This window comes from Pipra filicauda, unplaced genomic scaffold (assembly GCF_003945595.2).
Source record: "Pipra filicauda isolate LSUMZ 115617 unplaced genomic scaffold, ASM394559v2 scaffold561_size491250_pilon, whole genome shotgun sequence".
Lineage (NCBI taxonomy): Eukaryota > Metazoa > Chordata > Aves > Passeriformes > Pipridae > Pipra > Pipra filicauda.
Genome location: NW_024104711.1, coordinates 318,097 through 339,903, shown reverse-complemented (window position 1 = coordinate 339,903; position 21,807 = coordinate 318,097). Strand labels below are relative to the sequence as shown.

The window sequence follows — 21,807 nt, the reverse complement described above, 5'->3', positions numbered from 1 at the left end:
GGGCAGGGAAGGAGGGGAGCTGAGCCCGGGATGGGTCCGGGTCACACACAGCTCCAACTGCACCTCTCCACAGTCAAGGAACTGGAACAGGTGTTTTCCACAGTCCCTGAATCCCCCTGGGGACCAGCAGCTTGGGGCATTGGGATAGGTGCCCCAGGCCCTGGGGGACAGGGGGCTGGGGTGGGATGGCAGCATGCAGAGAGTGAGCCTGGCCAGGGGCTGTCCCCCATGAGGCTGCAGATGCCCCATCCTGGGCAGTCCCCAGACATCCCACCCTCTGTGGTGGTGGGAGGGTGGTTTCCTTGAAGGGCTCCCCCGGGAGCTGCCGGCCAGGTTCAGCCCCAGCCCAAAGCCCTGCCCTGGACCGTGTTGGCATCATCCCATGGAAATGCCCTGCCCAGGACACAGGGCGGGGGATGTGACCCATGAGTCTGAGGCCCTCCATCCCTCCCAGACAGAGCAGCCCAGGGGCTGAACCCCAGGGATGGGGAATCTGCCTGGCCGGGAGAAGCCGCTCAGCATCCCATCAGCATCTGCTGACACCACACAGCCCCCGCTGCCGGCCCAGGCAGGTAAGTGCTGGGCCAACCCCCACCTCGTGCCGGGTCCTCCCGCCCCAGCTGGGGCTGGCACTGCGGGGGAAACTCTGAGCCCTCTCACCTTCCCTGCAGCCCCCAGCAGTTTCCAGGCCCTGGCCCTCTGTGACTTCCCCTCCGGCGCGGGGGTGGCCGCTGTGCTGAGGATGGGGGAGCAGCTCCGCATCCTCTCCGAGTAAGTCTCCGCACCAAGTGAGAGCTGACCAGCGTCCAGCCCGTGGGGCCACACTCGTGGCATCCACCCTGCGGGTCTCCTCCCGCACCCTGCAGCCCCAGTCCCTCAGGCCAGGTCATCCCTCTTCCCTGCAGGGACGGCGAGTGGTGGCTGGTGGTGTCCGAGGTGTCTGGCAAGGAATGCCACGTCCCCAGCAGCTGTGTGGCCAAGATCAGGCACGGGTAAATGCTGGGTGGGGTCTGTCCCAGGGAGGGTCCCGGGGACACGGCCCCACCGCCAGAATGTGGCCAATCCCAAGGCCAAACCCTGGCCACTGCACCAGGACCTCCTGCCCTGCGTCTCCCCCCGGGCCGTGGAGCAGTGCTGGGGCTGGGGGAGGTGGCCCGGCGTGCTGGAGTGTCCCCAGGACATGTGCTGCTGCACCCCGAGCTGTGCCCTGGGGTCCCTGCCAGCGCCCCTGCCCGCACAGGTGGCTGTACGAGGGCGTCAGTCGGCAGAAGGCGGGGGAGCTGCTGCTCCGTCCAGGCAACCACAGCGGGTCCTTCCTGATACGGGAGAGCCAGACCAGGCGAGGTGAGAGCCCTCGGGCCGGCTCCTGTTCCCCTCCCAGTCCTCCCCCGTGGGCTGCCAAGGAGCAGGGGGAGGGAACCCTCGCTCACACCTCCTGGCAATGGCCCTCCCCACGGGCTGCTCCTCGGTGTTGCTGCTCTCTCCCTTTGTGCTGAGCCCCTGCCACGGGGCCTCAAAAGAACAAACCACCATCGGCTTCCTACAGCTTTGGGTTACGAAGGGAAGTGATAAAGCTCAGCCCACAAAATGAAACAGGGCCCCGCCACACCAAGGGGACCCTGTGAGGGAGACTGTGCCGGGTGCCGTGGTGCAGATGGCTGAGGCACCAAGGACATCTGATGTCCCAGCCCTCCCCCATCCCCGGGTTGGTTTGGAGGTCCTCACGGCACGGGGCTGGCACAGGGATGCAGAGCTCCATGAGGAGAAGGGTGACACCACTTGTGTGACGGCAGAGCCCCGCAGGGTGTAAGAGAACCCAGGCAGGGCGGTGGGGCGGGGTGGGTGCCCAGGGCAGCCCAGCCACGAGCCCTCGGCCCCGCGCCCTCCAGGCTGCTATTCACTGTCGCTGCGCCGCGGGGAACGCGCTGCCTGGGCCTCGGTGACTCACTACCGCATCCACCGGCTGGAGAACGGCTGGATCTACATCTCCCCCGGGCTCACCTTCCCCAGCCTGCACAGCCTGGTGGACCACTACTCTGGTAATGCCCCACCCGCCCCAGCACCCTGAGCCGTGCGTGTGGGGAGATGCCCCGTGCCCCGGAGGGAGGGAGGGGGAGAAGGTGGCAGCCCCACCTGCCCAGGTGCCCGGGGGCTGCCGATGCTGATGCTGTTGGCCCCGTGCCCAGAGTTCAGCGCGGGGCTGTGCTGCCCCCTCAGCCAGCCCTGCTCCACAGACGGCATGAGGGCGGCCCCGGCTCCAACACCGCCTCTCGTCAAGAAACCGTCGCTGCACTGGGACAAGATCGACAGGTGAGGACATCCAGGGCAGGAGCTGGGGCTCCCACAGCCCTGCCAGACCCACGAGCTCTGGGGGCCGCCTGCTGACTGCCCCATCTGCCCCGAGCAGCTCCCTCCTGCTCTCGGAGAACGCATCCCCTCCGGAGGACTCCCCCTTCAGCCTGGGCCTGCGGGAAGCCATCAGCTCCTACCTGCTCCTCTCGGAGACCGACAACTCTGAGCCAGACCCCGCAGGGAAAGGGGCAAAGAACAGCTGAGGACAGGCCCCAGCTGGCCACAGCCTGTGCTGGACACCCATCCCCCAGATCAGCCTTCACCTGCTTTCAGCCACAATCCCCAGCTCCTCGGTGCTGGGGAAACTGGGCCCGGGACACCCCACACCAAGGTGGGGCCAGGCACCAGTGCAGGAGGAAGGGGCTGCCCGAGGGCCTGTCCTCCCCCGAGCTGGACACTCTGGGATGGGATGTTTGAGCACCCAGAGCCCCTGGGAGGAGGAGGAGGCGGCAGAGGCTGCACAGAGAAGGAGCCCTGCCTGCCCCACAGGCTGCAACAGGACGCTCCTGGCATCTGCGCTGCCACAGCAGCAGAGAGAGGATGTAAACGCCCAACAGGCTAAATCCTGGCCCACGTGGAAAAAAAGCCCAACCCCGTCAGACCCCCCAAGTTCATGTTCAAACATTTTTGGGTGTGGGTGCCTGGGCAGGAAGGGCCTGTGAGCAGCAGCCACAGACCCTCATGCTCTCACCCCCCCAACTCACTGATCTGCTTGCTGGGACCAGAAGCCGGGGGAAACAAGCCTCTGACTGTGCTCAAAGCAGATGATTTTTAAACCTTTTAACAGATGGATTGTAAGTTCCATAAAACAGGATCCTGCTGGAAATGCAGCAATAATCATCTGTAGTGTCTCAATTAAAAGGCATCTCCTTCACAGCTGAGAGTTTGGTGAACACTTTGTGACCTGCCCCTGGGGTTGTTTCACCACCACAGCCTGGGGGCTTTGCTCCTGCCCCCAGCTGGGGTGAGCAGCCACAGGTCAGGGCTGGCCCTCTCTTCGGGCAAATTTATGAACCTAAGAGGTTTAAAAGTGTAATTTAATGTCACAACTGCTGTTCTAGGAATGATGGGGGAAGAAACAGGTCTGTGCCAGGAGTAGATTCAGAAAAGCAGAATGCAAACCACCCTCACGTGCAACCGTGATCTCAGCTACCCCACGGGGCTGAGGGGCCTGGGCAGCAGCAGAAACACCTCAGAGCAGCCACACTCATGAGCCTCCACTTTCAACAGGCCCTTATCAGCAAAGCAGGAGTTCCTCTGTGGCCACGGGGTTCACTGCTCGGCACTATCCCCTCTCTCTTCCTCCCCCCTCTGCAGCCCAAGGCCAGCGCAGCAGGACCCCCCTTCCTCCAGGCTTGGACATGCTCCAATCCCCTCCTCCTGTTCCTGTCTGATGAGCTCACTCTTGCAACCCACCATCACTTTCTCATTTCCTGCTCTGCCTAGAGCTTTACAGACCTGCTCAGCCCCAACCTTCAGCCCAGGTGGCTTCAGCACAGGACAGAAGCTGGGGTTTGCCCCTCAGCCTTGGCCTTGCTCCTGCTGTCACCCTTGGGGCTCCTGAGGCAACTCAGGAGGGTTTCTGCATCCTTTACTTTTGCCATTGACCCACGTTGTGTGAAGCGAGGAGGGTCTTGGTCTCCTTCCTCCACCATGCACCCAGGTTGTTGGATGCATTTACACACATGGGTGGTTCTACTGCCACAATCAAGAGGCTGCTGCTCCTGTTATTTTTAACCTGGAGCCAGGTAATATAGGACAGATGTGGCTGGAAAGGCTGTTCAAATCCTGCCGCATCACCAGCAGCCTCTGAGACCACCTTCCCTGTCCTGAGAGCTCCTTGTTCTGGGCACGTGCCACTCATGCTGGGAAATGGCCCAGCCCCATTCCCTGCCTCCCAGGGCTGAACACCCCAGCCTCTGAACCCTGTGGGTACAAGGCAGGTTTTAGCAGGTGACAGAAGCAGAGAGTGGGTCCAACAGCTCCCAGGAGCAGCAGTGCTCACTCAGCCAGGGAGGGGGGCCACGGGGCTCCTGTCCCAGGCAGTGCAGGACAGGGACACCGAGGGCTCTGAAGGGACTCAACAAGCCCTGACAAGACCCACCAGGGCCAGGGCAGGGGAGGAGCCACAGCTGGAGCCCTGGAGAGCCAGCAGGTCCTCCCTGGTGGTGTTCTGACTGCCCAGGACCCTCACAGGGAGAGGAGCTTCCCAGCTTCTCTCCTGAGGGGATTGTGAGCTGCGGCCACGTGAGCCACACTGTGGGCAGCACGACCTTCCCCAGAGCCCTGTCACCACCCCCTTCTGAAGTGACAAGTACCTACTGACACCCAGATATGCGACCCAGCCAGACAAGACTATGCACTGCCCTTCATCCCCCTCAAACCAAACTGAGCATCTTTCCCTGGAGCACCTGCCCAGCATTTGCTGGGATCAAAGGGACTTCTGAAGGGATTAAGAGGAGTTGCAAAGCAGGCAGTGTCTCCATCAGCTCTGAGCCTCTGTGCAAAGGACACAGCTGTGCCTGGAGCCCAGGCTCAGGGCAGCATCCAGCCAACCCTCACCCCAACAGACACAAGAGGGCACAGAAACCATCCCTTTAGGAGCAGGTCCTTCCCTAGTGTCCTTTGCCATGTCCTTACTCAAGCTCTAGGACTTAAAGCCACCAGTCTGAAAGCCCAGAAGGTACACACAGCTCCTATTCCTGAGCCCAATGCAGCTCACATTTCCCCCCCCTCGATAGGAAACGGGGCCATGCAGGGCCTCAGGCCCAAGTGTGGAGCATTCCAAGGATCCATGGCCCCATCCAGCCCCTCCTGTCCAAAAACCTGACGGCACACAAATACCACCAGCAGCAACATGCTGCAGGACAGGATGAATCCCAGTTTCGCTGGTTTGCTCTCAGTTTTTCTATCTGCATCTCTGCTCTACCAGGAAAGAAAATGTGGTATTTACTGTTACCTTGTCTGTTCAAACAGGACGTTGTTCTGGGTACCTGTGGCAGGTTTTACCCAGAACAAGAGCTGTACCTAGTTCCTTCACTTCACAAGAACTGCTGTGCACCCTGAAGGATTAAGCACACAGATATGAAACAGTCTGCTGAACCACTGCAGTGGCCTGCAGTGCTCAAGAACTCTGCCGAGGAAGCAGAGGCAGCCCCGGGCACGAGCACTCCTGCAGTCGGATGCGGCACCAGGGCCAGCAGGGCTGCTGCACTGCCAGCACGAGCACCAACACCAGCCATGGGCTGCACCCTGATCAACACCAGATCCTGCAATCACAGATCCTCTTCTGGGCAATTAACAGTGAGAACAGTAACGTGGCTGTGTCTGATCTCTTCAGTTGAGCAGCTTCAAGGTGACTCTACCACAGGCAGGCTGACAGCTGACTGAGCCTCTGCTGCCAGAGTCAGCATCTGCAGGAGCCTTCAGACCAAGCAAGGAAATAAATCCCAGGGCACACTTTCCTGAAAACATGGCAAGCCATGGCACACATACCACTGAATTATGTCAAATTCAGACCGCAACTTCAAAGCCCAATTTTGACATGTAAGTGATCAGCAAAGACCTGCACGAGCCATGAGACATGCCGGGATCTGCCACCAGTGGCTCACAAACCAGGCTCCAGCAGCGATGTGCCCTCCAGCCTTAAAATCCAGTTTTACAATAGTGGCTTTTTTTGAGAAAGAAATTCCCTGTTAGGAGCAGGGAATACACTTGCTCTCCTGCTGGGGAAACAGGGGAAGAGACTGAACCAGAAATGCACCTGAAGGCACACCAATGCCTGCCCTGCCTTCAGGCAGCCTGTGCCAGGTACGCTGCTCCTCCAGCACTCACCAGCTTCCTCCCCTTCCCATGCCCACGTGTTTTCTCTGTATGGATTGTTCAAATGCATCGAGCTCCTTCCTTCAGCCCATCCCTAGTCCTGCACTGCCTCTGCCCCGCCAGGCTGCTCATCCAAATGGAACAAAGACGAGGGTCAGATCACACGTATCGGGTACTAATCCATTACATATATTAGGATTTGGGAATAAAATGTACAAGCTCCTCATTAAACAATACTGAACAAAACCCAGTACATAAAAGTCTGCCTATTTCCAGATTTATATGACAGAAATCTGGAAAATAATAATTTCCAGACTTCAGGAACAGTTAAGTTCTATATACCTGACAAACTACAATACCTGCATTTCAATGTGATGTCAAGCAAAAAAGTCCAAAGTTATTTTATTGAGCAATCATTAATTGAAACAAAGACTTTACTAAGACTTATCCAACAAAAACCTATTTATTTATTCCAAACACCAAGATACAGAAGTTTTCAAGTTTTGCAAATATTGCTCCAAAGCAAAATTCTATGTACAGCCCCTCGGTTCTAATAGTGCATCAACAAAGACAAACACGCATATGTACCCACAGTGCAATGTTTGCTCAGTTCATCAAGGCTCCACGTTGCATTCACTTACCAGTGATTTAAAGAAACAAAAAAGTGACCTGTCAGCCTGAACAGTTGGTTCAGGTTAATAACAACAATGTGGAAACTTGCAAAAACAGGGACAGAAACGAATCCAGGTAGAGCACAAATGAAGAATCTTTCCTGATCAGGAGAAGTGCTACTCTATTTTAAATAAATATGTTCAGTCTTTATCTGTAAGGGCTTCCCCAGCACTACTGAAGGGAAACAAGTCTCCAGGATCTGCCATGTGATCTACCCACGGGAACCACCTTTTTCTCCAAACCTCCAGTACTGCCCTGAGCAAAAATTAACTGACAAGTAAAAACATACAGTGAGCACACAGAAGCCATTGCTTGAGAAGTTGTTCCCCCTGGAGCAAGAAGCCTGCCAGGGCCTGGGAGCACAGCTGAGCCGTGTCCTGCAAGGGTGGCAGGAGTGCTGATCACAGCCAGCACCCAGGGAGCTCCTGTCTGCTCCAACCCACCCCAAACATTCCCTCCTGGCTGGGGGGCTGCTCGGATGCTGCTCTGCTGGTCTGGTCACTGTGACCTGCTCTAGAGCTACACGTGAACTCAGGGGGTCTGACAGGAATGAGCCACGGTGTAAGCAATGGTCTCATCCTCAGAGAGCCAAGTGATCCTTAAATACCATGTAAGCTTTATTCCAACTGTGCTACAGAAAAGTAAGTTTATTTTTCTGCTGTACATACGTTGTATTCACTATATACCAACTAGTACTATAAAACTGAGACAAATTATTCCCTGAACTGAATCTTGGCACAAAAGCCTTAGTTACTACCTAGAGCAGCCTAATTATTTTGTCTTCTGAAGGAAATAAAATATTGACTGTGTAGATACTGTAACTCCTACAACAATATTGGATATTTCAAGTTTACATTATTCTTTGCAGAATACACATATTACAGATCTATATTCCAAATTAATGATTTGTACAGGTATGGGCCTTTCCATGAAAACTGTGCCTGAATGTTACCCTTTGGTAGTACCATTGCACACAATAAAATCAAGGTAACAAATCCAGCTTTTTAAGGACACCTTCTCACTGCAAAACCAGTTTACTACGTTCCACAGGAAACTGAACTCAGCAACGTTTGGGAAGGAAAACTAAAGTCACAGCCATTATTTCAGGAGCGGTGATTTGCAGCTGAAAGATTTTGAACTTCTCAAATACTCACGACTTTCCAAAGACTCTGTATAACATGACTGAACATCAGCAGCATTGTCACCTTGCTCTCACAAAGTACAAATCAGAAAATTAAAACTTAAGGTATAAAAAGGGATTTTGTGAACACAGACCATCTAAGATAATAACCCACTCGCTGTCTGCGAGGACAGCACCTCATGCATAGATCTTGAGGCTTTATTTACACCAATATAAAATAAACTGATTCCCCAAACCACACATTCATAGCGAGTCTTTACAACAAACACGTCCAGAGTATTGCAAAAAGTCTACATTTCCAAATATAACTGGAATGGCAATTATTAACAAATGGGTAGAAAATACATCACATCCATGACAGACCATGCTGCAGTGAGCTGGGAGCGCAGCTCCGGGCCGTTCCCGGCACATTCCGTCCTGCTGCAGGAGGCACAGGAAGGCCGGATCAAAGAGCTCAAGAATGCACATAAACACCACGTTCATGGGCTTCCCCAGTACCAAGTCATGTGACAGTGACAGGATAAATATGGAAAACAATCATTTATTCTGAAAATAAGTGCAATCCACCTGTGACCTCCTGCTACATTATTTACTGTAACAGAAGTGGGGGTCAGACCACCGTTACTTGCAAACCTCCACATAACACTTTATAGTTAAGAGCTGGACATTCATACTTACTAAGTCTGAAACTGTTATAACATTTCCTAATGATTAAATACTGAGTGCTAGTATGCATAAACCAGAAGGAATAAAACATGACACGAGTCACTTAAACTATGCAAAGTTATTTACAACCTCTGTCAACCAAACATTTTTGGCTCTTGGAACTCTGTTCTTCAGTGGCACAATTTTTAGTCAATTTAATGATGAACATGTCTACCGTTTCAGTGAGCAACTTTTAAGGAGTGAAAATTTAAGTATAATTTATCAACCGACATCCAACCTCTGGAGACAAGGGTATGGCCTCTTCCACAGCGTTGTAATTGCCTAATAAACCCAAAATAACCTTTTAGCTGTTCTTTGAACAACACTTCTGCACAAGTCCCCGAAGTCAATCTGCATCCCATGCAACCAGCATGCCAACGTGATGTACAGATCCAGAGCTGCTCCAGCTTCGTGCCCAGTGGCAGTGCCCCTGCCCAGCCTCACGTGGAGCAGCACAGGGCGATCTGCTGCACTTTGCCCAGGTCCGTTATCAGCTGCTTTATACAGTGTTTGAGCTGGGGCAGTCGAGCCAGTGGTTCGGGGGGTTCCAGCTCTCCTGTGTAATCCAGCCAGCTCTCCAAAACTGCAAAGAAAACCACAACTGTCACTACTGCAGTTCTCAGCAAACAGCTCATCTGAAGTCACAAAACAGGAGTTCTTTAATCTTTTGTGAATCTCAAGAAAGCAGTGGGCAATGTTTTTCACATTTGGTTATTTGAGAAATCAGAAAAACAGGCCCCTCACACCAATTAACTTTTGATACATGACAAAATAATTCACATGGGGGTGGGAGGGAAGCTGATGCTCCTAGGAAAAAGCAGGAAAGGAAAACTCAGGATCAGATATTGTGAAATCTGGTGCTAAACATCCTCTGATCTGTGTCAGTTCCAGAGCAAGGACACTGAGGTACAGGCAGTTTATACCATCAGAGTACCTTTAGGATCACCATTAGATACCACTGAAGATCCTGAAAGGATGGGACTATGGTAATGAAAGAAATCTGTTATCAGTACAGAACACAACTGGCCAAGACACATAGAACTGGGTAACACAAATGGGGGTAAAAGGAAAATGAACTCCTGCTCTAAAGCTTCTCAGTGGGAAACAAGAACCAGAAATCCCACTGAGCAGAAGACAACTCAGGTGACAATGTAACAGGCCAACAAGGAAGGTGGTCAGATTGAACTGTGATGAGTTCATGGGATGTTGACACCAGATGGAGACTGAAACCCCGAAGACAGAAAAAAAAGCTCTGCCAAGAGCAGCCACCACCACTGCCCAGATCAACAGGTGAGTTCAGCCCAGGGGCAGGACCTGCTGCAGAACTGGTGGGCATTGCCCAGCCTGGCAGTGAGATGCCTGCTCAGAGCAGAAATCCCTTGCACAGCCCCCTGCTCAGCAGCACATAAAAGAGTCCAACTTTTGGGACCCAGAGCTGCTTCATTTATGAAACAGGCATTGATTACAGGCCTGACTGATCTTCACTACCTGAAATATCCCTTCAGCTGTTCAGCTTTTCAGTACCTTACTTATAAAGGGAGGGCTCTTACTTGGGCAAAGATTGTGTTCCCAACACCCCTGAAAGAAAAGCTGCTGTTGTAACCACTACACAACCAACCATGAGACTCAACAATGTAAAGAGAAAGAACTATCCTGGATCATTTAGTCCAACACAAAGGGTTTGCAAGTCTTCCACTACTAGGAAAACAAATCTCAAAAGACCTTTAAGTGAAGAATTTGGAAGAGACAGGAAAGGATAAGAGCCTTGTGGCCTGAAGAAGCCATGCGGAATGGGTTGACACAGCCAGCAAGGCCCCGAGGAACAGGGAAGTGCAGATACACAGAAGAGTTTTGGAAAATGACAAAAACCTGAAAGCAAAAAGACATCTGATGCAGCTATTTAGAGATGACCTAACCAGAACTTGTTCTGTGAAATTCTGCTCTTTGTTTGAAAATCCACCCCCCACATCAGCAGTTTATCTATTTTCTATAGGAAATGTGATAAAGAAACACCTATCTCTTTGTAGGTCTGCAGAAGTAAAATTCTGGTTAACATGTTTTGAACAGGTAGCTCAGCTAAATATTCTTTTAAATACTACTTACCATCTAGCTCCTTCTCAATGAAATCCATTCTGTGTATGACTTCATCTTGCAGAGATTCCACGTGGGCTAGAAGATTGAGTTGCCACTGCAGCTGCGAGTTCACAACTCCTTCCTTGCCTTTCTCCATGAGTTTCATTTCAATCGCTTCCTCTGGAGAGACTTTCTTCGACACGGCCTCTCTCACCTGGCAGAGATGCACACATGAGGATCTGCTACAGTGAAGAGAACTGGGGAGCCAAACTGCCTGGGCTTCCCAGGCCCCCGCGCTGAGCGCTCAGCTCATCTCAGGCCAGCGGGGAGACACAGACCAGACACTACTGTTAAACTGGTCTGGGCAAGAGGATCTAAATACAGACATACTTTTATAGGTATTCTGCTAAGAACTATTCTCTGCACTTCACAAGCATCTGATGTGCTGGAGGTAACACACATGGGTAGTTATGTCCCTGTCACCTTCCTTCTGGAAGATTCTGCACTGAATCTGTGCATCCCAGGGAATGCTGAGGTCGTTTTTCACCTGCCAGTGATCAGCTAAAGAGCAAACAATTCTGCAGCGAGAAGAGACTTTTCCTTAAGGAATCTAATCTCAATTCTACCAAAACTTTCACTGAAGCATCTCAAGCATTACCACCCTTTACAAAACGTGACCACACCATCAACAGTGTTGATTCTACCTGTCTACTTTTTTCATCCTTCTGCTGAAATAGGACAAGATGTAGAAAATGGTTCTTTTAGACTGAAGAAATAAAATATTTTCTTTTCTGGGAAACATAACACAATCTTGATTGGCAGAGAATTCAAAAATAACAAGTTTCAGCTTACATATGCATGAAATAAAAGTTCACCACACCTTTAACCTAAAAAAGGGAGCTCAGTATTTCACAGAATCATAAAATTGTACAATAGTTTGGGTTGGAAGAGGTCTTTAAAGGTCATCCAGTCCAACCCCTCTGCAGGGACACCTTCCACTGTCCCAGGTTGCTCCAAGCCCCGTCCAACCTGGCCTTGGACACTTCCAGGGATGGGGCAGCCACAGATTCTCTGGGCAAACTGTGCCAGGGCCTCCCCATCCCCATAGGGAAGGATTCCGTCCCAATATCCCATCTCACCCTGCCCTCTGTCAGTGGGAAGCCATTCCCCCTTGCCCTGTCCCTCCATCCCTTGTCCCAAGTCCCTCTCCAGCTCTCCTGGAGCCCCTTTAGGCACTGGAAGGGGCTCTCAGGTCTCCCTGGAGCCTTCTCCAGCTCTCCCAGCCTGGCTCCAGAGCAGAGGGGGGTCCATCCATTTCCCAGAGCGTTTCTAACATTCCTCAGCCCACACTTCACATGAATTGCCACTAGCAGAAGCACCCTAGTGTTTATTTCTATATTTAACACACAAAAGTAAGCAGCAATGAACTGCCAGTGGACCACAATGCATGGTCCATACCTTTCGAGTGACTTGAGGTCCAGAAGTCAACCTAGTTTTTTTAATTATAATATGAAATGAAGGAATTGATCACATCTATCATTTTAACTCTTACTGGCAACTTAACTTTAACAGCACAAGAAAAAACTTAATACAAACCAAATACTATTAAAAAAGGTAGAGGTTTGCTCTTTGCCAGGCAAACACATGCTCTTTGCAGAGAGGTCTATTTTAATACAAATACCTTAGAGTAATTGTGTTTGGATTCATTTTCCATCTTGCATATTTCTTGGTCCAGATTCCAGCCAAATCTCTCTGACAGGGCATCATCTCCATTTTCCCTTATTCTATTTACTCCATCATCCATGGTTGAACCTCTTGTTTCCACAACCAGCCTCTGCTCTATGGCAGGGTAGTAGGCCCGAGGCTTCTGGTAACAGTGTTCACTTGTAATGTAAGATTCCTCCACAGAAGGAATGGTTGAGGGCTTCTCAACTGTCCCATTCCAAGTTCTATAACTTGCTGTCTCCTCTTTGCAACAGTTTTCCTCAAAGTGAATGATGTGTTTTGTATGGATTTTTTCATCCACTGTGATGTGCTTCCACGGATGACACCAAAGCTTTAGGTCAGGATGTTCTTTATTTCTGTTCAAACAAAAAAAAGTACACCACCCATTTAAAGTGACTGAGCAAACTATCCTATTACACAAGGCAATCAAATAAGAATATTTGAACCACTACATGCTAAGTCATCATAATCACTAAAAAATGCCCAAGTACTCTGAAATAAGTTTCACTGACCTCAACTGTTTATGTTCCTACAATGTTCTGTTGGGTTCACTATTTTCATTTCTATAATGTGGTACATAGACCAAATGTTGGCATTAAGAAAAAATTTGAAAAGTAAGTTGCAAATAGACACATACAATTTCTCACCAATGTTGCCCTTGATGAACATTTTGCTTTTTACGAACAGCAGAAATTAATTTTAACTGGGATATTTTTAGCAAGGTATGGTACAACAACATACCACTGTCCCCTCCACCTATTCTGATAAAAAGTTTTATCTTAGTTGTTTTCAAATTGACTAATCTGTTATTTATTCCAGCAGAAGGGACAACTATACATATCAGGTTACACAGATACAACTAACAAAAAATTTAGACTGAGCATTGTAACTGATGTTCTTCCACATGTGTGTCAGGCATCAAACCAGCAGTACAAGGAGAGCAAAGCAGAGCAAACCCTGACCCTACAGCACCTGCACTGGGCTGCACAGAGGGGGGGGGCTGCCCCAAAGCCTCCTCTCTGCTTCCTTGCAAAGGTGGATGGACTTATTCCATTCAGCTGATCCCGCTTTTCCAGCTGCTCACCAAAGCACTCAACAACACATGAGCAGTTCACTTGTGAAGTAACTGCTCTCTCGCCCATCCTACAGCAGCTCAGGTTCTTCCATGTCTCTCACAGGGAAGCACAGCACAGCTGCCAAGGACCTGCTCAGACACCTCCCAGCAGCACCTCTGCCTCCAGCGCCGGCACGGCAGGGATGATCTCCCTGGCCACTCTCAGGCATGCCTGCAAAACTGAGAGCCAGGGGATCACTCACCTGCTCTAGCTCCACTCATCTGCTACACCTAAGACACTATTTTGCTCAGCAAAGAGCAAGGGATAACTTTACGGAAGACAGAGAATTGAAAAATGATGCACCGGTTACGTAAGGATGAAAACTCAAACACTAATACTTGAGTAACCTTTTAACTCCTGCCTGCTGAAGGTTCTCCCTCCCATAGCACTGCCACTGTCACCTTGGATCCTCTGCCAACTCCTTGAAACACTGAGCAATGCTCTCCTAATAATTTCAGGCAGCTGTGAAATCATCTCCTCTTCTCTAGATGGTAGATCTGCATCAACAATATAATAATTCTTTTAATTCAGTAATTTTTCAAATTGTCTCTGATTTATGTGATGACAAAGAAAACAGGGGCTGAAGCTTTTAACCAGATGATCCAAACAGGATTGCAGCCCACCTTTAACTAACCCAGGCCATTACACTGACTTCAGCATGGGAGAGAAAAGGAACAAAACCTGTAACAAGCATCACGTACTTGTCCTGTGCTCCATACCTCAGCACTACATAAATCTAAATTTACAATCAGAAAATCAGAATTTGAAGTCTCATTCTTTAACAAAAGGTCCAAGGAGTGGCCTTATATTTATGTTCCAGTCTCCAAAGAGGGAAGGGATTACTTGCAGATCTGACTACAGGATCTCGTAATGGAAAAGCAAAACCTTATGTTAAAATTGCTACTCTCTTGCTTCAAGCATTATTCCACTGTTTGAGCATTTCCAGTCCTGCCAGTGGACCTCCTGCATCACCACAGATAAGAGGAAAAGGTCTAAAGAACCCTGAAAGCACTAAAAGCTTTGCTTTCCAAATAGCTGCTGCTGTGCAATTTATCAACTAATAAATTATAACAATGGAATTCAATCAATTTAAAACTGCTGGATTTGAGTTAGGAAAAATTTTTTTCAGTCGTCACAACCTAAGGAAGACTTTGAACAGGAAAAGATGCAGAAAACTTGATTTTATACAAAGAAAATCAAGACTTATATAAATTATTATATTATTTTCTTCAGATATAGCTGTAATGACCTTTGCACAGAAATGAACCCCTGCAGGTTGCTGAAGGTGCATCTGCTCTCCCACTGCAGCAGAGCAACACACCACACCCAGTAAAAACATCTGATTCCTGATGGAGAAGCTCCGATTAAATTTACTGGAATGGAGAAGGTAAGTGCTGTAAGAATGTTGCCACAGGTTATATACCTATCCTCCTCTTCTTACTTCAATCTATTTAGGTGCTTCAGGAGAAGCTGCTGTTATTAGTTTTTTCCCTCTTTCTACTTTCCCAACCCTTTTATACACGTGGTCAATTGACACTCAACACACTCCAATAGCTTTTAAGCAGCCAAGCCCTTTTCCAAGATCACATCAGCAATTCAAACTACGTTATAAATCCACAAAGCAGCACAAACCTAAGTCTGAATTTGTGACTATTTTTCTACTTGCAATGTAACTCCCCCTGAGAAGGTGCCAGCAGGCACTGAAATGTGCTTACTGCAATATGCTCATCTTCAGCTGCAGCCCGTGCAGCACCTCGATCACTCTCTGCACGTCCCCCAGCAGCTGGTGAGTGGCCACGATCTTCTTGGCATTCTGGTGGGAATAATTTTCTTCCAAAAACGCTAAGCCATGCATATGACCATTGCTTAACCACTCCTTCTCATACCAATACTTTAAGCTGGACCTCTGACCTAAAGTGAGAGCAACAAGTGAGTTAAAATGAAGCATTAACTGTGGTATGTTAACATGACTGGTAGTAATTCTGATTATCTCCAAGCATTGCAAAAGCTTATTTGTTTTTACCAACAGCACCACTAAAGGTCCTATAAAAGCAGACAAAACTCTGAAGAAATGAAGACCTTGTAAAGTGGGAACTCAAAAACCTCTGCCCAACTGTAAAACCAATCAGACCCCAAATTCCATCAAAGGACATCCAGCGACAAGCAGCTGCAGCTGAGGCAGAGAAAGGCATATTTTAGCAGGACATCACACTGTCTAGTCTAACCATGGTTATGACAAACCACGGTCTGAATGCGGGTCTCTGTAGACAGCAAAACACAGAAAAAGGCAATGAACTTCCTTTCCCAGTGGTCTTATTTTTAAACATCACACATGTATTAGTACAGGTATTCAAAACTACATTTTAAAGGAACCAATGATGAGGTTCTGATGGAAAATCTCCTAAGTTAGGCTATTAATGATGGTAATTCTAGCTTAAGAGGTTGGAGTATCAACAACAACTGAAATGAAACGTTAAATGTGATAAATGCATCAGTAAAAGTAACTTAAGCTGCCAAAAAATGGTATTAGCAGGAAAGAGCAGAACTGTAGATGCTTGCTAAATTGCAAACACACAAACAAATATGCAACAAAAGCTCCCCCACACCCTGTAAAATGTACTGTTACAACAGATGTTCTCAGCAGACAGCTCAGCACCCTGAGAAACAGTCACTGCCCTACATAGAGCCCAGGCAGCAAGCCCCCAAACCCAGGGATAATGCTGGAGCACAGACTGAGAACAGCCCCAAAAAGCTCTCCAATACACACAGGCCAATACTGACTGGAGGTTTCAGCAGTTAAGGAGAAACTAAAAAAAAAGAAAAGAGTAAGGACGAGGGATGGCACTACAGGGGTGTTAAGTGGCATCAGAAATCATCCCAGGGAAGAAGGAATTTTCAAGGCTGTAACAGCTCAGCCCACACTGTACAAAGAAGGAAGGAACTCTCCTAGGTATGGTCAGGACCACGTTGGAGATGTTCCTGACACACCTACATTAGCCCTCCCTCATTTATCTCTGCATTAGAGAAGCTGCCATCTGTAACAGAAAATAAAGTTCAGTCCAGAAGAATAAAATGGAGACTTTTAGAACTTCGTGGTCAGCTGAACAACTGAGATGATGTGTACCCTGAGGTAAAAAGTGCTCCCTTTTGAGGTGTAGTTTGAATGAATCAGTCACATCATAAGCATCTTGATCATGATTAAGCAGGGGTAAATGTTAACAAATGTCTTAAAAATCCCACTTGACTCAAAGAGAATTGAGTAAAATAGCAGTTCGTACAGTTTTGAGACAAAATTACACCAAATTTGCTTTTATTTCCAGAAGTGTAAGTGGTGCTGTAACACATCTCAGCAGTTTAGACTGGGGAAAGCTCCTAAAAAAGATTTTGCTGAATTGCCATGCCCAGTTTTAAAAGCCACTTCTTTGTAGATCCACAGAGCCTATTAGCTTATTTCAAGCCAAAAGCAGAGTCACTGAAATTAAGAAGCCATCAATGCAGTTAAAAAGTTGGACATTTTCCTTGTTGAAAACAGAGGTAAAAATTAGGCTCCCCCAATGTAAATTTTAGAACCTTCAAAGGAAGTTAATGATTAAATAAACAAATTAAGCTGTAATCAGTTTTTGCACAAAAGCATTCTGATGTTCAAGTGTGATGACAGTTTGCATGTGCATTTTAGTTACATTTAAAACTAACTTCAGTTGACACAAAGTAAAATATCTTGAAAACAAAGGGTTAAAATCCTAGAAGCAAGATACTGTAAAAAAATCCCCTTAAATATACTGTTATCTGTGTAGTGAAACAGTTTAAAATTTAAGTGTGGCATGTCTTTCTTGCTGTGAGTACAAACATCAGTAAACCGACTACACAAATCCATGAGTTAAGGTACAAAAGAGCTGGTATCTTTCAACAGCCAAAAAAATCCGAGATCACAATCCAATTATGTATATAAACCAAAAAGGTCTTTTCACTAGGCCAGAGATCCATTTTCTTGCCATTTTTAAACATGGACTCAAGCAAGAACCTCATCTGTTTCCATTTTCATCGAGGCTTTGTAATCCATGGAGTAGGAAGTCAGAAAATATTCACCTAAGTGTAATTTCACCTGCTGTGGACCAAGACATTTAAAAATACATTGTTAGGAGCAGGGAAAGTGTTGCTTAATCCCCTCTGACTGTGCTCCCCCAGATAAATGCCAATACACAGGCTGTCTCAGGGGATGCAGCCAACGACAAGAGCCAGAGCTGCAGAGCCCTGTGCTGACTGATTATAAAGAACATGGAAGCCCAGCCTTGTTGGGGAAGAGCTGCAGCCACATCCCCTGAGATGTGCCCGTGGGGAGTCTTTGCTTCAGCTTCCTGAGTGCTTCTATACTCATTTTCCACAGCCAGACAGTGCAGTCCTTCTTACAACAAAATGTGACAGATGGTCATCACAGTGAAAACATTCACTCCGTTCCTGTCCAGCTGTAATTCCACAATATTGACTCATGGACATTCACAGAAATTAAACTTTCTGTAACTGAAAATTACCTATAGTGACAGACACAGCTACGGGCAAAAAAGTACTTTAATCTTTGAGCTATATATATATATATATATATATATAAACTAGCAAATGTACTACATCTGTAAGAAGGATCTGTAATCTTAAATTTCTGTACCTGGAGGATCTTGGCAAATATAGCAGGTATATTTCTCAGGTACATTATCTTCCAGCAAACCCATGCAGACTCCATGCTGCCAGCACAGACACTCTTCACACTGTTCAAAGGCAAGAAGTGCACATTAACAGAAACTAAGGCCACGAGCTCAATACATCAATTAAGAGACACAGCATCTACATATTTTAAGACAAAAAGACCCACCCCCCACCTTCCAGGGACAAGTAAACACATTAAAGAATCAGACTACAATAAAATCTGAGCCTTTCCCAGACATTTTTCATGTGTTTTTCTGGAGAATGACAATTAAAAACTGAAAGCAGATATTTTGAAAGGTACAAAAACATCCCCTTTGGAGATGAAGATCTTTCACAGGATGCATGTGCACATAACCAGGACAGCACTCAGTATGCAATCAAGCTTTTTCCAGTGAAACAGATCTATTTTTCTGATTTAAAAAGCTTCCCCCTCAAACAGTAAATCACATTCAATTACAAAATCCCAGAGACACTTATGTCACACAGGACTAGCCAATATTATGCTTTACTGATTCTTGTAGCACTAACATTTTATCCATTTCAAAGGCAGCTCTACCAGCACAAACCTGCAGTGCAGATACAGCTGTACCAGCTTCAAAAGCTTCCAACATCCTGCCAAGGGGGGGCATCATATTGGCAAAGACTGAACACAGTTTGGATCTATTTAGCACAGTTACACTACTGAAAATACAATCACTGTTCTTAGAGCCACTGTTCTTAAGCAGTTCTAGAGCAGGAAAAAACCCTATATTCACATGTTCTGTTTCTGTTATTTTCTCCCCCCTCCCATATCTTCAGGAGACAGGAGACAAAATTCGACTGCAGCCTACTGAAACTGCAGACCACTGAAACACGGAACAAAACCCCACATATTAAGTCAATTTTGATTTGACACTGTGATGTCAGTTCAAAATCACTGTTTTCCCATGCAGTGAGATTTATTTCTTAGAGCATGAGCCAAAAGCCTAATGCAGGGGTCTCGTTAATGTTGGAGGATTCCAATATGAGCTAAAACACACCCCATCAGCAACTGCAAGCAACCTCAGCTGCTGCTCCTCACTGACCTACAAAGATGCCAACTTGCTAAACATCTCATCTGTGTTCAACACCACTTTTATTAATGCTCTTCTTATCTGCTGCCATTCCTCAAGGTAGGAGGGACAGAAAGGGACAGCCAGGTTCTGAATACTTCACTGCATTAAATGAGTGGCCCAGGGGTGGAGGAAATAAAAGCCCTGGGAAGAGAGAACGCAAAAGGTCGTAGAGAAACAGGTATCTGAAGGATGGGACCAACAACGTTTTGCCTTACAAAATGGGTGAACAGTCCTAAAGCAATAAGGAGTTGTCTTCAAAAAAGGCAGAGACACCATCCTACTTTCACGAAGGTGATTATTAGAGCCAGAAAAAGGTGTTCTAAAACAAAGAAAATGGATTGAGAAAAACAGACTGTGCTAAAAACAAGAAGTGAGCTCCTGGTTCTAGTTACACCTGCATCCAATAAATCATGCCATATTGCACAGGACTGCACTCAGTGATTTTCCAGGCAATTTTGCCCAGAACTCCAGTGAAGCATCCCAACTTTTTTTTACTTTACTCAACTGGTATTTAAGTATGTACCCCACCAGGGCACAGGTCCTCCATTCACCTGCAGGTTCTACTGCACAGCATGGCTGGCCAGGCTCCAGGCTCCTGCTGGCACACATGCTGAAGGGAAGCTACCCCTGCCCAGGCAGTAGCAGGGAGATTCAAAGCACACCAAGTAGGAAATTTGGAAGAGAAAAACATGCAGTGCTGTGCAAAAATATTTCAATCAAAATTCAAGTAACAACAGAAATAACTGAACACAAAGGACATGTATTTAAAGCAGCTTTTCACATTCCTGAACAAAAACATCCCAAGTCCATTTACTTCCATCACTCGAGGCCACCAAACCCAGCCCCAGAATTCTCTGCATCATACACATCATACACAAACATACCCATGTTCAGGTATAAAGACCAAAAAGAAGGGACAATGACAGTCTGTCTGGACTGGTTTGGGCCTCACCATGAAAAGGGAGTACTGTGCCTCCAGAGGGAACACAGGGCAATGCTACTCAGCTGCTTTACACAGGCTCCAGAAATGGAAGCTAGTAACCTCCTTCCAGAGTTACAGAGACTGGGGGAAAAGAGCATTGACCAACAATAGATTGGGGGGTTTATACTTTTTCTTGATTTAACTTCTACTGCCTGAAGCAGGTACTTCCATAAATGCAAACCCGGAGTTCTGCACCGTGGTGCAATACATGACGTTCTTAATGCACAAATTGCTCAAGACAATTAATTAGGGCAAGTTCAGGATAAAGAAAGTTTATGTAAAATCTTTAAGTGGAACGGGGGGGGTTATTAGTTTAAATACCTAAATGGAACCAACTCCCATTTTAAATGTGTATGAGTTTCATTAAGCCTTAATTGTCCCTAATCTTTCAGAGAAAATAAGGTGCTTGTGTTTAAAATTAACATTTTCCCCCATTATTTCTAAATTTGGCACATTCATGGAAATGAGCACAGCTCAAAGAGAAAATGACTTTCCATTCTCCCTCTTGTAAGAGAGGAGGGGATCCATGTATCCTGGGAGAAATGAACCTCCAGCCACATGCATGAAGAAGCTGCCCTGGTTCCCAACTCTGATCCCAAGTCCAGGCAGAGGGGTACACAGCCTGCTCAAGCAGGTACCCCAGGTGCCAGCACATTTCAGTCAGAATAATAAAGCAGGGGAAAAATAAATATCCCAAGGGAGAAAAGTGCAAAGAAGGACAGTATTCTTCTGAAACCCCATACCTGAGCAAAATGACCTATCTTCAGAAAGAAAGGACCAATCTAAATCCAAGTTCCTTAGGGCAGACAGCTCTGAATTTGTTTTCCAAGTGTCAGATTGAAGTGTGAGTGGAAAAGAGGGAAGAAATCTTTCCTAATTATAAAGTTATGACAACTACACCAGATTCTCGCTCTATAAAGCCAAAGGGAAGTGTCAATCTTGGCACTCCACCTCTGAAAAGCTGAAAATAGATTCCCCTTGTGATAATTCCACAGTTGTATAACATAGCAGCTTTGCTTTGTATTACTGCTCTGTTCTTAAGAAGAGTAAACTCAAGCATTTCTACATCAACAGACAACCAGACTGTTCAAAACACTTTCCCAAAAATACAGGCTGACAGAAAGCTGTGGGGAGCACAGAATTTGCTTCCTTAAGCAAACCACCTAACCTGCACCCCCATCTCAGCCCCACAAAATCTTGTGACCACCTCCTTGCTTCCCAATTCCTATTGCCTCAATCCCCACAATGAATGCAGGTACTCACCACACTGTCCATCTGCATCTCTTTTCCAGAGAGAACAACCTGCTCTCCCAGCCAATTCTTTCATAAAACAGCTGAAATGTTTAAAACTTTGCAAGATGCTCAAAAAACCCCCAAACTAGTTCAACCTAGAAAGCCGATCTTAGAAGCAGCCCACAGAACGTTCCA

At 47.4% G+C, this 21,807-nt stretch overlaps 2 protein-coding genes across 5 annotated transcripts in view; one reads left to right on the top strand and one right to left on the bottom strand.

The window, feature by feature from the left end:
- Nucleotides 1-484: 484 nt before the first annotated feature.
- On the top strand, nt 485-2,723 carry SLA2 (Src like adaptor 2). Its single transcript, XM_039387441.1, has 7 exons — nt 485-572; nt 672-771; nt 906-992; nt 1,241-1,344; nt 1,890-2,039; nt 2,187-2,310; nt 2,408-2,723. Exons 1-7 carry the CDS (start codon nt 485-487, stop codon nt 2,553-2,555), a joined length of 801 nt encoding a protein of 266 aa, XP_039243375.1. The 3' UTR covers nt 2,556-2,723.
- Nucleotides 2,724-6,612: 3,889 nt separating this feature from the next.
- The window catches only part of PHF20 (PHD finger protein 20), a 67,866-nt gene continuing 52,671 nt past the window's right edge, over nt 6,613-21,807 (bottom strand). For all 4 annotated transcript variants that reach the window (XM_027740375.2, XM_039387429.1, XM_039387430.1 and 1 more), the window contains 5 exons: nt 18,266-18,365; nt 15,321-15,516; nt 12,447-12,846; nt 10,796-10,979; nt 6,613-9,275 (listed from right to left, as the gene is read on the bottom strand). In XM_027740375.2, the coding sequence (XP_027596176.1) occupies nt 9,133-9,275; nt 10,796-10,979; nt 12,447-12,846; nt 15,321-15,516; nt 18,266-18,365 (1,023 nt within the window). In that variant the 3' untranslated portion in view covers nt 6,613-9,132. The remainder of the gene's footprint in view (nt 9,276-10,795; nt 10,980-12,446; nt 12,847-15,320; nt 15,517-18,265; nt 18,366-21,807) is intronic.

Coding starts and splice junctions, on each gene's coding strand:
- SLA2 (XM_039387441.1), top strand. CDS start 485: ATGGGGAATCTGCCTGGCCGGGAGAAGCCGCTCAGCATCCCATCAGCA. Junction 772..905: donor CAGCTCCGCATCCTCTCCGA/GTAAGTCTCCGC, acceptor TCTTCCCTGCAG/GGACGGCGAGTGGTGGCTGG. Junction 993..1,240: donor GTGGCCAAGATCAGGCACGG/GTAAATGCTGGG, acceptor CTGCCCGCACAG/GTGGCTGTACGAGGGCGTCA.